The sequence below is a fragment of the Anolis sagrei genome, chromosome 6, assembly GCF_037176765.1.
Source record: "Anolis sagrei isolate rAnoSag1 chromosome 6, rAnoSag1.mat, whole genome shotgun sequence".
NCBI lineage: Eukaryota > Metazoa > Chordata > Lepidosauria > Squamata > Dactyloidae > Anolis > Anolis sagrei.
In genome coordinates, this window is record NC_090026.1 from 79,794,795 (window position 1) to 79,809,126 (window position 14,332).

Here is a 14,332-nt window from a genome sequence, read left to right on the forward strand (position 1 = left end):
TAGAAAACAAACATGTTACTTTATTGCATATGCCATTGTAGCACATAATATGCCTTATTTTATTTACTTTCTCTGTTTTAAAAACCCAGAACCGTTTAAACTGCCAAATTCATTAGCGGATACAGGCCATTTAATACAATTACGTCAACAATGCTCAGTCAAACAGAGGTCATTACATTGCATCTTGCCAAAACAGAAACATTACCGAGTATCCAAGGTTTTTACAAAATGGCTTAAATGACAAACATTTCCTAAGGAACATTCACCAGTTTGACAGTGCCGTTCAGCAATCCTGGCTGGTTTCCAGCAGAGAACAAGCCAAGCCACATACATGTCAATGTGATACTTTAAAATGAGAAACAATATTTAAAATGAGTCTGGTTTGTTTTGAAAGTAAATTTCAACTTGTAAAGTGCATGGAAAGCAATATATAACAAACATAGCTTTGCTCATTTTGCTGCAAGTGGGAGGGTAAGGCAGCTCTCCAAATGCTGATGGGCTGCAACTCTCATTAATCTTGGTCAACACAACCATTGATAAAGAATGATGGGATCTGCTGTCTGCAGGGCTACAATATACCCATCCTTGAAATGGGGATTTTATACTGCTGTTGAGGTCATTATGCTATGTAGTGTCGTGGTAAGTATTAGTGGATCTAGGTACAAGTCAAAGTTCAGCACAAGCACTATCCAGTTCAAATGTAAATACAGGGAAATCAGATCATACTTGCTTCCATTCAAGTCTTCTAACTGCAGTTCCTTATGCACATTCAAAGGAAAGTCTGAGAAACTTATAGGTTCTTTCAGGCAATTATGTAGAGCAGGGCTAGGCAAGTCTGTGTCTCCAGATGTTGTTCATTAGAAGATATAGCCTTGTTGATATATCATGTGTATTTCTTTGAAAAGTAAAAATGATAAGACCTCCTCCATGGATTTCCTATGATTCATCTCATTAGCTCTTGCGATTCCCAAAAGTTGAGCACATTTGAAACATTTCAAATGTTTCAAATGGGTCATTTCAAATGACACCGTTGGATGTAATTGAAAAAAAATACAAATGCCTTCTGATCAATGATAAAGAATGTTTCTCTCTTTTTTCTTCTAATCATCTGAAAAATATGAAAAGTAATTGTGGGGTTGAAGATCTGAGAGGATTCACAAAGATGAATGTCAACAAACCGATAAAACAACTGCATTTTGACCATTTTTAATCCATTCTGTGCCATATGTTTCCACAAATTATTGGCATCACCTGTTTATTCTCACTATTTACCTCAAAATTATCATGCAAATATTTCAGGTAGGAACCATCTAAAACAGGGGGTATCAATTTCACAGAGGGTCAACTTAGCCTTTAATGATAGTTTGTCATTGTAAGGTTTTATAAATGTAACTATTTTGTCCTGGCATTGAAAGTCTTGAAGGCCACATAAAACTAAGTGACAGGCCCTCTGTTTGACTTGTGTGTTCTAGATCATCCTAGTTTTTTTCCATGTCAGGAGCGACTTGAGAAATTGCAAGTCGCTTCTGACCATCTGCAAGGACATTGCCCAGTGGACTCCTGGATGTTTTACCATCCTGTGGGAGGCTTCTCGCATGTCCCCACATGGGAAGCTGGAGCTGACAGACAGGAGATCATCCCACTTCCCAGATTCAAATCGCCAACATTTGGTCAGCAGTCTTGCTGGCACAAGGGGGCTCTTCTGCCATCCTAAATGATTTTGTGGATGTGAGGGCAATCTAGCTGTGACATCTGTCAAACCATTTATTGCCAAAGTTGATTTGGTTAATATGTCTGGCTAGGCAAGTGTCCCTTCTTCCCTCACCAAATGATTTTGTGCATTTAGATTAAATCAGTTGAAGTAGAGAATATAAGTTCTGAAAATTACATACATTGACTGGAATTCATGTTTGCAGCTATTAACATGTAACCGAGTGCTTTGCATTCATGACTGGTTAGTATTCACAATCCCTATACATTAAACAGAGTAGAGAATACATAGGGATCATGAAAGTCTCACAATACTGACCTACCCAAAGGCAGCCATGATGAGCAACAGGGTTCTCTTTTCTGATTGGTCAGGACACACAAACACAACAAACCTCTCCTGCAAGCAATCTCTGGTGTTAGAGGGGATTTTAACAGGGACCCTGCTTCTAACTGTTGCACCAGAGATGGCTCATGGGAGGAGGGTGAAAACATCAGTCTTCTTCGTCCCAATTGACAGGAGAACAGATCCTGTTGTTTGCAGCAGTTGCTGCCTCATAAATCTAGATGAGAGAATCAGAGTAAGAGATGCTGCTCAGATATGTTATTCTGTAGCTAAGTTGCTGATCCGGAATCACGCCCAACATCATTACAAGATACAGAAGACTTTCATTTCTATTTCCAGACATAGGTAAAGGTTTTCCCCTGGCAGTTGTGTCCGACTCTGGAGGTTGGTGCTCATCTCCATTTCTAAGCCGAAGAGCTGGTGTGGTCCATAGATACCTCCAAGGTCATGTGGCTGGCATGACTGCATGGAGTGCCGTTACCTTCAAGGCATACGTGTAATTTTTTTATTTGCATAGAATGTTCTATACTTTGGAAACTGAGTGATCTATTCTGGACTACCAAGTCAACAATATTCTTCATGAATAAATGGTTGGGCTTACATGAGACTGAGACTCCTTGATGTGTATTTGGTTTTCTGAATGTTGATCTTGTTACATTTTGTTCTGAGTTCAGCTGGCGGATAGCTATTGATTCCATCTGTTTTGAAACAAAGAGCACAGAAATAATACTAATAAAATTTTCAGGTATTGGCAAGATTTATTTTGTTCAAGCACAATGCTGGAAACCAATCTGAGAGTTTGAACAAGGGTCAAAAGCAGGAAAAATATAAGAGCATGTTTTCTTCACTGTTGTGTGTACATTTGTTTTAAAATATCAATATAAATATGTCTTCAAAGTTTAAAGTTCCTTTTCCAACTTTTTTCCATGTGTATTTCTCAAACTGGATGCAATTTTTATACACAGTTTTCAAATAGATGCATGTTTATTTACATTCTCTAATTGATAAAGAACGTTTGGCAAGCATTTTTCAAATGTGCACATTTACTCCATTGCTTTTGTCTTGCAGATTTTATCGTAAGCTCATGAACTCACTTAAAATGTTAAACCATTGAATTTCTGGTCTAGTCTTCACTGAAACTGAAAATTTTAATTAAGAAAACACTTCAAGACAGCCTTTTCCCATCTTCAAAGTCAAGAGGCAGTGTTTCTATTGTAGTAGCAAAGCACCCCATTAGAAAAAGGGGGGAAAGAGAGTTCTGTTCAGGTTATAGGGAAACCCTTCATTTATGCATAGCTGCTGAAAAGAAAGAACTAATAAGCACTTAACTTTTCATGTAGCATGTTTTTCTCAACATTTTTATCGTGTGGCTTGGATTTTTTGTTTCCTATTTACTAAGATCTGAGACTTGGCTTATATAAAAAGCAAAGGTAATGGCCAATATAAGGGATGTAGAGAAGGAGCAAAGTCTCAGCATGTTGGAAAATATGATTTTATTCTTGCAATTAATCCAATATAATTCAGCCTAATTGAAAACAGGTTAGAATACTTGCAAGAATATTTTTTCAACACCTTGAGACTTTGCTTGCTTAAATAGCCAGCAATTGGACCAGAGTGGCTTCCTCCCATTTCACCCACTGTCCAACATAGAAAGGTGGCTTTCCTGACCTTCTCAGAGCTCACAAAAAAGATACACGTTCTGTGGACGGAAGTCAATGGCACCAAGAAGATGATATGTACTATATTTGAGGTGCATACAATACTTCTAGTCACAGAGGAATGCCATTCTTTTCATAACTTTAATGAATGTTGTTTTTGTTGGTCCACCATGCAACTGGGTTGCACAGGGGCGACCTTATATATTTCATTAAAAGAGGTATATAATATATACCTCATTAAAAGGTCCGGCTTTAGCAAAGTAGATTAATCACCAGCTGCAGCTGCAGTAAATCTTGCCAACCAAAAGGTTGACAGTTCAAAGCCAGGTCAGGGTGAGCTCCTGACCTTCAGCCTAGCTCCCCGCCCACCTAGAGGAACAAAAACAGCAATGTGAGAAGATGAATAGGAACTACATTAATTGGGGAGGTATTTTAGGCACTGTGTTTCAGAGGGAAGTTTATGAACAAAGAAAACTCTTTGGCAAGGAGATGGAGCGACAGCACCCCTCGGTGGCCAGAACTGAGCACAGCCTCCAAAGATACCTAATGACGAGAAAAAGCCTATATATACCTCTATCTGTTGACTGTCTTGTCATTGTATAATTGGCATTGAATGTTTTCTGTATATGTATTCTGTGATCTGGCAGAGTGCCCTTCGGGGTGAGAAGGACGGAATATAAATACTGTAAATAAAATAAAAAATAAATGGATGCCTCTCTTAGTGCTATTCAAGACTTGGCTGGATCCTGCTATGGCAATGAAAGAACAAGGAATGAGTAAACCTTATATACTTGAGAAAGACAGTGGAATTGTGCCACTAGGCTGCTTGATATTACTGTGCCTTGTGCCATTGTTAACTCAAGAATCTAGAACCAGGCAAAGGTCAATAAACATTTCTGGGGCTCCAACTTTCAGGCCCTGCTCCCAGTGGGGGATTTGGAGTGCTGGAATCCAAAAGGTGATTTCTGGAGCCAAAGATATCTAAAGCGCTTCCAAAACAACCTCATCAGGGACTATCAGCACTGAAAGAAGGATTCCACTTTGTTCTCTAAAAATAGAATGAACGTGGAAAATAAAGCCAAAACAGTCTAGTGTGGTAAAAGCAATTGTGATATTATTCATTATAACCCATTTTTAAATGTAAGATGGAAAGAGTCTGGCCCCAGCTATGAGCTATTTTCAAACCATGTATGAAATACTTACTCCGAAGGAGGTGTAGAAATGTTTTCAGGAACTGAAGTGCATAATCCAAATCAGGCTTGTGGATTCTCCCAAGCTGAATTAAGTGCTGCTCCAAGGGTGGACTTGCCAGCTCCTCAAGTTCTGTGCTATTGTAAGTAGGTCCCAAAGAAAGTACCAGCAGGGCATAGCCTTGGCATTTGGCTCTGAGAGACACTTTCTTTAATAAATCTTTATCCCACGGGCTTGACTCCCCAGCAGATATAACCACAATAACTTTGTGTTTCCTTAGGCTGGGAGCTGATGAGAAAATGTGATTAAGAGTCCACTGAATGGCATGGCCAACAGCAGGAGCTCCACCTAGATGTTGTAAGGATTCCTGGATATGCTTCTTCATCAACCGTGTCTCACCATAGGTCACCAAGTCAAACTCTTTCTTTACTGGATTTTTCTGTATTTGAGTTTGGAAGAGTGATGGTGCATGGCTCACTATAGCCACTCTGTCACCAACTGAAGAAATTCCAGGATCGGAGGAAACCTCAAAATTGTTAAGCACCCTGCTTAAGAAACTCCCCAGCTTCTCAAATTCACTGGGGTTCATTTTCCATGAGCTATCTAAAATGAAAGCAACGTCCACATACGCCCATGGTGGATGATTTCTTCTGGTATGTTCACAAGCAAGATTTGGGTTACATTTATCTGGAAATGAAAAAAAAGTTTTACAGATCCGTTTATTAAGATCAGGTCAATGTTTTAGAAGTCATTTCTGCCTTGAACACAAAGTCAAGCCAAGGCTATGTTTCAAAGCCAAAGTATTTCCCCAGAATCAAACTGGTTCACATCTTCTATCACATGGTTTGCATGCCGCAATCTGACTCAAGGGCAAGCTGATTAATCCTGTTATTTATATAAGTTTGCTTCAATCTTTATATGGCCTAATTAAAAGCTGTGGTTACACTGACTTATTTTCCTGGAAGGGCAGCCATGTAGAATTGGTTGTGAATAATGCTGTGATGAAAGGTCCTTAACAGCTGGCAGAGTGGCTGTATTCAAGCCTTTTGAATTGTATGAAGTCTGTATGTTCTGCTGATCTCAAGTATCATGTCCATGACAAATTGGATATCAGTTGGAGTCTCTCACATGATATGTTTCTCTGCCAATGAGGGTGCTTTTTCTTATGGAAAATCTATGAGCAGAGCAATTCTACGGCTCACAGGAAGCAGCATTACCTAGAATGCCTTACAAACTAATCCTTGAAATGTTTTCACATGGGCTGGGTTGTGGCGCAGCTAGTTAGTAGCCGGCTGCATTAAATCACTACTGACCGAGAGGTCATGAGTTCAAAGCCAGCCTGGGTCAGAGTACACTCCCGACCATTAATAGTCTAGCTTGCTGTTGACCTATGCAGCCTGAAAGACAGTTGCATCTGTCAATTAGGAAATTTATGTACTGTTTTATGCGGGGAAGCTAATTTAACTAATCTACGACACCATAAAACCTTCCAGCAGCATGCGTAAGAATGAGGAAGTACTCCACTCAGTGTCACAAGTGGACCATGAAGTGGCAGCTCCCCCTGTGGCCAAAATTGAGCATGCCCTCATGAAGCTGGAAAGTTGGAATGTTAAATTGCCTCTGTCTGTATATGTTGTATGTCTATGGCATTGAACGTTTGCCATGTATATGTACATTGTAATCCGCCCTGAGTCCCCTGCGGGGTGAGAAGGGCAGAATATAAATACTGTAAATAAATAAATGTCAGTTTCTTGAAATCTCTGACCAGTTAGCCCGGGGATGTACAATTGATGCCTCTTATCAGCTTAAATAACGGGACTAAAAAAATGATTAACTTACTAACTGGTGAATAAATTTCAATTCTGGAACAGTCAGTACTATGCCTGCTGGAAGAGCTGTATTTACTGGCCCCTACCTTGCCCAAGTTCACTGCTGTAGATTGGCTTTTCCTAGGATTTTGTTTGTTTCTTTGTCTGTCTTGTTTACAATCTACTGAAGCTGTGAGAGTAAGGAAAATTTGAAGTGAGTATTGTTTTATATAGGTAGCCATGTTATGCCTAGTGGGAGAAGAATAGACACAAATTATGGTGAACATCAGCAGGCACCATTAGATGAAAGAGAGATCTCCAGAATTGCTTGTTTAGTTTGTAGCATCTAAGGGATGTGAAGGAGATTCCCTGTTGGGATGGCCTTGGAAATATCTTCTCTTTCAGGTGTGGGTCTTGAAGAAGTAGTTCTTTGGGAAAGCCTTTCAAATAAAGGCTGGTAAACTTGCTTTATGCTTAGGGTTTGGGTGCCTTGCACAAGGAATGTTAAAGAGAAGTTAGGTGGGGAGACCTCAACATGTGTGGTATTTCCTTCCTTCCTTGCAATTCACAAGTTAAATAGTTCAAATAAAGTGCCTTGACTCCTTATCTCTAAACCAATGTCTTATGCTTGTTCTCCTTATTTGCAGTGCAGAGCTGCAACTTACTAAATATATGCCATGGTCCTGAATCTAATTGCTCATCCCAATCAGAGTGAACCCATTGGATCAATAGGATTTACTTAAGAAATGGATTATTGTGTTTTCTATTTTGTTGTTAATTTCTCTTTTTGTAACAAGTTTATGGTTATTATTTTGTATTATTTTTGAGTTGTTTGTATTTGCATAGAGCATTGAATGTTTTTTGGTCTGTAAACCGCCCCGAGTCCCCTCGGGAGAGAGGGAACTATAAATAAAGTTTCATTACTATTATATTATTATTTATTATTATTAATTGGGGTCTGCTCTTACTGGGATTAGCAATTGAGTTTTTCCTTTGGCAATTTGCCTTTGTAGGTTCTGATCCCATCTTCAGTTGCGCCATTTGGATGCCACAAAGCAAGTCCGACATTGATGTCAGTTTCACTACAATTGTTGGTTAGGAGCACTTTATTTTCATTTTTACATTTATATAAAATTTAATACTGTGTAAAGGAAAATATGTTATTCAAACACTGGTGGCATAAAACCTCTAGGTAAATCAAAACTGAAATATGCAATTTCAGGAGAAAGTGCACTTCATTTAGGTATTTATAGTTAGTAAACATCAATAGTGAATTGTTAAATAAGTCCAGAGACTTCTGCCAAACTCTGTCAGGTCTATGGTGCAATATTAGAAAACAGAGTTGTTTCCTGCTGCCAAATGTAATTGTAAGGAAATTATGGATCATACCGTAGCATATAGTACATAGCTGCAGTCTATGTAAAAAGGGTGTATAATCTCCTCTTCTGGGAATGGTAATGACTTGAAACTGTTCAGAATCATCCATCTAGAAATAGAAATAAAAAGCTTTAAATAGTGGTCAAGAGAGCCGCTATGGTATATGACAGAGCTTTCCAAACTGCGTCTTGACACATTACTGTGCGGGCAGCAGTAGGTGTGTTGTGCAAATGTAATGAGAACCCCCAGAGTATATGTGAAACAAACAACAAATGGTATTTTTAAAAATATATCAAAAAGATTTTCATGATATATGTTGTGTCCCCATACCTTTTGCTATTACAATTTTTAATATGTGTCTCTGTGTCTTCTAAGGGTTGGTTTAACTTCTGGTGTGCTAGTGAAACTGAATGACTGTGTCTAAAAAGGTCACCAACATTTACAGCTATAACTTGTACAAAACTAAATACAATTACTTAATGTAAAATAAATAAAAGATGAATTTTTTCTCACCGTTAAAGCACGATTGACCTCAGAGGTGTTATTAAAAGTGATGGCTGCCAGAACAATATCGAAAGCACTGAATTCCAAGATTGCTGTGTTGATAGAATTTGGATTAACAGATTGACCACTGCTAAAAAATACAGCCACTTTCCTTACAGTAGCCCCTGGGAGAGTTCTCTTGAAGATATTCCTGGCAACATATCTCATAGACCCACCAAGGTCTGCTTTATTTGCCAATCTCTGATAAGAAAGAGCAGTGAGTTCTTGAATCAACTGCGTCTTCCTGTGGAAATCGGAAAAGCGAATGAGATGGTCGATATCTGAGCTGTAGGACACGACAGCCACTCTGGCTCCCTCCGGGCAATTGCTTTCCCTAATTTTCGTGTTGTTGACAACTTCTATGACAATCTCCTTCATCCTTTGAAATAACTGGGGTGTTGTGTCATGGGAAACATCCAAGGCAAATACCAACTCAGTGGGATACACTGGGCATTCCAGTCTTCCTAGCATGCAAAACAAAGCAATTGGTAACACAGAAAAAGAATTCTGGAAGAAAGCACAAATTCATACATTTAAGGGACTATCCTGCTGAATGTAAGTGCTTAAAATATAAACAAGTATAAGTATTATTTATAAAGGGGAGAAATGTAAATACATTCTCATTTTGCTACCATCCCTAGTCACCACATCCAATATGGCAGGAATAGTAGTTCAACAATATCTAGAGAGCCACAAGTTTCCCATCCCTGTTTTACCACTTTGGCCCCGTCCCCTACAAGTTGCCACAATAATGTTACCATGGAGAGAAACCACACATTTGTTTCCATACATTTCTACATAGTAAACGAGTCAACACTTCTTGCATGGAGTACCTGCAAAAGTAGGTCATACCATACTATAAAGCCATACCATGACTTCATGATCCCATGGCCATACTGTAAGAAGTAGCATTCAACCAACACACTTGGCAATGTAAGCAGTATTATGTTAAAGACCCACCTTCATAACAAGCTAAACAAAAGAAAGAAAAATATGATGTATAATTGTTATACAATCAATATTCTAAAGTTAACACCAATATTATTTTTTTGTAAATTAATCATTTAGACCAGTAGTTCCCAGCCTTTGGTTCTTCAAGTGTTTTGTGACCTCATCAGATGGGCAAAATTGCTTATCCTATGACAGTTAGATTTCACTTCAGGCATGGAGCCTGCTGGATTCCATTACACAACATTGATCTACTTTCAACGGGGCTCCATGCCTGGAGTGAGGTCGAACCGTTGTAAGAGGCAGCATCAACAACACGGGAGATTTCCTGTGTTACATAGAGAACAAAGGAAGGAGGCCGAGCAGCATGTCGGATGATGAAGGGATGATGCAGGTGATGTGGTGCATTGGGTGATGAGTTCCCTATGCCCCACACCAGATTTGCAATGATCCATGGTGAATCCCATTGCTATCGCCTGGATCACTGACCTCAATGTGATGAGATCCTTGGACTTCAGCTCCTACAGTTTCTAACAGCTGGCAAGAGGCCTGGGATTTCTGGGAGTTGAAATCCAAAAGAACAGGAGGATCAAAGGTTGGGAACCACTTATTTAGATTACATTCACAGTCCTGCTGTTTTACCATCTTACATCCACCCACCTCATTGCTAAACAATGGGGAAGAACGAATTCTGGCAGATAGGGCACCCCAAAGTTACCACGTAAATAGACTGAGGTGGCTCCCTATTCAACTAGCTATTTGGCAGTACAGTTTTCACTGAAGTGCCAAAGAACACCCCAAAATGCTGGATCAAATCATCTTCTTTGGTCCACTATGCACTATAAAACAGAGCAATAAACTGTGAGTAGCGGATTGCCTAACCCTTTGTTCATGCCATAAATACGTATAAGCCAATCTTAGACATGTGTTTGTGTGGGGCGGGGGCGGGTTTTATTCTTTTCCTCCCTCCACACTACAGCAACCAAAGCACCCTTCTTGAATGACTGTAGAGCCAATGAATCTCCCTCCAAGGCCATGCTGTGCCTGAGGTGGACAAGGAGAGAAGTGTTTGAAAAGCATCTATCTGGCTATGTTCTGTAGCCATCTGCTGAGACCTACAGAGGACTCTGGCAGACTCCAGTAGTTAATTGAATCATTTCACACCTGCCTGTGAGAACAATTCCCCTGCCACTACTCTCTACCATATACATGGAATTGATATAGGGGTGGAGAGGAATGGTCAACTGTAGCTTCAGCCATGTAGGAGTCTACATTAAACCATAGACTATTTTGATCATATATACTCTTATTCATACACACATACATGCCTATAACTAGTAAATATCATTACTTACAGCTGTGCTCCTGAATATAAGCAATGAGCTCACAGGGCTGTAGAGTTAGGAAAGGAGAGAAGGGGTCACATGTTATCTCAGAAATATTGTATAGGATCTTTCCAATTGCATAAGGGTTCTGTTGTAAATACATACCGAAAAGGAAGCAACACCCTTTTCACCCTTAATACCCTGAAAGGAAAGAAGAAAAATAATGGATATTTTTGTGTAAATTCCTAAGAACTTGCTTTCGTGCAAAGTTGCAGATGCTAAGAAATTGCAGAGTGTAAGTATTTAGTAAAGCAATTTCAATGGTTCTGTTCTTTTATGTCCTATGAGATGCTATAAATGTGTATAATTTATGAGGTGATATAAATTAGAAATTCAACATGGTTTGAAACTATGCAGCTATGTAACAGTTAGGGACCCTGATTGGCATTTGCAACTGTTTTATTAACACCAGACTCAGAGAATTCCTGGAGTTTTCATCATTGCAGCACCAAGAAGTTGCAATGCACATATTTCAACTATATCTATATAAAATAAAAGCCAGTGTTTGTATGCAGTGGGAGGGAGGGCAGTGTGTGTATGTATGTGGCAGCTTTCTGATTGGCTGCCACTTCCACAGGCCACTGTGACCTGCATGGGTGACGGACCTGGACCAAACTTGGCACACATAACCCCCATGACCCCCTTCATGTCCTGGTGTGGTTTGGGGGAGGATGGACCACAGATTATGGGATTTGCAGCACTTTCAAATGCTACAGCTCCCAAGGACCACTTCGGCCCCCAACAATGACAGAACATGACCAAACTTGGCACACAGACCCCCCATGACCCACTTTACATCCTGTTGCATATGGACCATGAATAGACCATGGATGATGGGACTTAACTAACTTTCTGAGAGCACTGTGCCCCACACCAATGATGGATCAAGAACAAACTTGGCACACAGGACCCACATGGCCCACTTTGCAACCTGGTGGGTTTTTGGGCAGGATGTTCCACAGATGATGGGATTTGCAGTACCTTCATCCAATTCACTTCTCACAGAACACTGCAGCCCCCACACATCATAGACCTTGATCAAGCTTAACACAGAGACCTCTCATGACCCACTTTATGTCCTGGTGCGGTTTGGGGAAGGATGGACCATGGATGACGGGACTTACAGTTCCTTCACTCACTTCCTGAGACCACTGCTACTCTCATCCAATGACTAATCAAGACCAAATTTCACACACAGAGCCACGATGACCCACTCTACATCCTGTTCTGATTTGAAGGAGGATGGACTATGGATGATGGGACTAGCACTGTCTTCACACATTTCCTGAGACCACTGCGACCCATACTAATGACTGATCACAATTGAGCTTGGCATACAGAACTCTACATCTTGGTGTAGTTTGGAGGAGGATGGACCCATGGATGATGGGACTTGCATATGGAAGTTTTAATTCACCTGCACCCAGTGAACCAAGCTGACATTGGATCTAGGCTAATCTTGGAGCACAGACAAACAATGCCTTTATCAAATAACCCAGACACCACTGGGTCCCCAAGCTAGTATGGAATAAAAACACAAGAAGGAGCAAGTAACCCTTATTCCTTATAAGGAATATGGTTTTTACTCCTTACTCATCAACAGCCTTGCATAATAAAAGGCATGCTATAATTTCCCCTTGAGTCACAGTGAAATATAGGGACCCCAGAATTGTGTTAAAATGGTGGTGGTTCAACAGGTTGTTATTAATTTTGTCTACTTACAGGTATGTACAGAAGGATGGCAAAGTACTTTCCTCATCCATTGTCACTGAAACATTCTTAAACAGTAAGGGGACAGATGCAACTTGTTTTCTGTTGTTCCAGAGACCTGGATCCAACTCTCTTAATAACACTATGTACCAAAATTTTCTGTTCCTGTCTTGGAAGTATTATTCCTGTTTAATTGTGCAATTCTTACTCTAAAAGTAATTGTTATGCTCCAGAAACTTTGTTTTTGTGACTGCCACAAACTTTGTTGAATTGGTTGAAACTCGAGCTATTCATTGAAAAACTAGAGCAAAACGTGCTGCAGGATGCTTTTGCAGATTAATAAACTTTTCCCATGTTTTATGATAGAACCAATTAGGAAATGATACAACCAATCAGGAACAAAAATCATGTTACATAATGTAATTTTTAGTGTTTAATCATAGAATACACTTAGAGGATTGATCATCCATAAAGGGTCTTAATTAAATGGTAGTCATGAGATTCATTTAAACTGTAGAATCAATGGAGTTTGACACCAGGTTTGATGCCATGGAACTGTAGTTTTAAAAGATCTTCAACTTTCTCTGCTGAAAAGTGCTTGTGCCTCACAAAACTTCAAATGCTCATCAAGTTGTATACTGGATCTGTGACAGGTTAACATACCCTGCGTCCTGGAGGACCTCGATCTCCTGGTGTCCCCTTCAGGCCAGTAGCACCTGCAGGACCCTAAAATAAAGAAGGGGGGCTTTGAAAAAATATCTAGCCACATCTTTTGAGCCCACATGAGAGGTGGATGGTGTCAATATACCATAAGCGATCTGGTGTAATAACAGTCATAAGTGACTATTTATGAATGTTTGAAAAGATCTCTTAATCCTCAATTCCTTGTGCTTGGAATCTGTGCAATTCATGTTATGCAGGGGTATTTGGTTTCTGATCCTCCATTTTTTACAATCCACTTCCATTCATTTGTACAGGAAACCACTTTAATTTTTTGTATGTCAGGAGCAACTTGAGAAAGTGCAAGTCCCTTTTGGTGCCAGAGAATTGGCCATCTGTAAGGACCTTACTCAGGGGACACCCAGATGTTTTACCATCCCATGGAAGGCTTCTGTCAGGACCCTGCATAAGAAGCTGGAGCTGACAGATAGGAGCTCACCCATGCATAAGGAGTGCTGACTGTATCACCAGTTGGAGAAAGACACTACATAGTCTTCATATGATTTAAAGTACCATTTTTTTATTTCTTGATTTCAACTTTTTATTTAGTTTTTTTAAAATTTTGTGCCTCTTAATAGGTAATCACAAGATTTTTAAAAAAATACTTCATTCATTCTTTTAACACAGGCATGGGCAAACTTTGTCCCTCCAGGTGTTTTGGACTTGAACTCCTATTGGCTGTTAGGAATTGTGGGAGTTCATGTCCGGTTGTTAGGAATTGTGGGAGTTCATGTCCGGTTGTTAGGAATTGTGGCAGTTGAAGTCCAAAACATCTGGAGGGCTGAAGTTTGCCCATGCTTGTTTTAACATGTTAAGTATACAACCTGAGGTTCTTCTGGTTGAATGGCAGTTTATATTATTTGTAAGTGAGCAATAAACAAAAATAAATAATCCATGCTAATATTTTGAACATTGAGTATAAAGGAGCAATCTTGGTTG

At 39.7% G+C, this 14,332-nt stretch overlaps 1 protein-coding gene and 1 long non-coding RNA gene across 2 annotated transcripts in view; both read right to left on the reverse strand.

Annotated features, from left to right (window-relative positions):
• LOC132778637 (collagen alpha-6(VI) chain-like) overlaps nt 1–14,332 on the reverse strand; it is an 81,722-nt gene continuing 67,390 nt past the window's right edge. The window contains exons 24-28 of the mRNA XM_067470569.1: nt 8,601–9,137; nt 8,100–8,196; nt 4,915–5,589; nt 2,655–2,751; nt 1–1,108 (exon numbers count right to left, since the gene is read on the reverse strand). Of these exons, the coding sequence (XP_067326670.1) occupies nt 1,105–1,108; nt 2,655–2,751; nt 4,915–5,589; nt 8,100–8,196; nt 8,601–9,137 (1,410 nt within the window). The 3' untranslated portion in view covers nt 1–1,104. The remainder of the gene's footprint in view (nt 1,109–2,654; nt 2,752–4,914; nt 5,590–8,099; nt 8,197–8,600; nt 9,138–14,332) is intronic.
• Nucleotides 10,934–13,400, reverse strand: LOC137097386 (uncharacterized). Its single transcript, XR_010910186.1, has 3 exons — nt 13,337–13,400; nt 11,069–11,104; nt 10,934–10,970 (listed from the first exon to the last, which is right to left on the reverse strand). It is a non-coding gene; the product is annotated as an uncharacterized lncRNA (long non-coding RNA).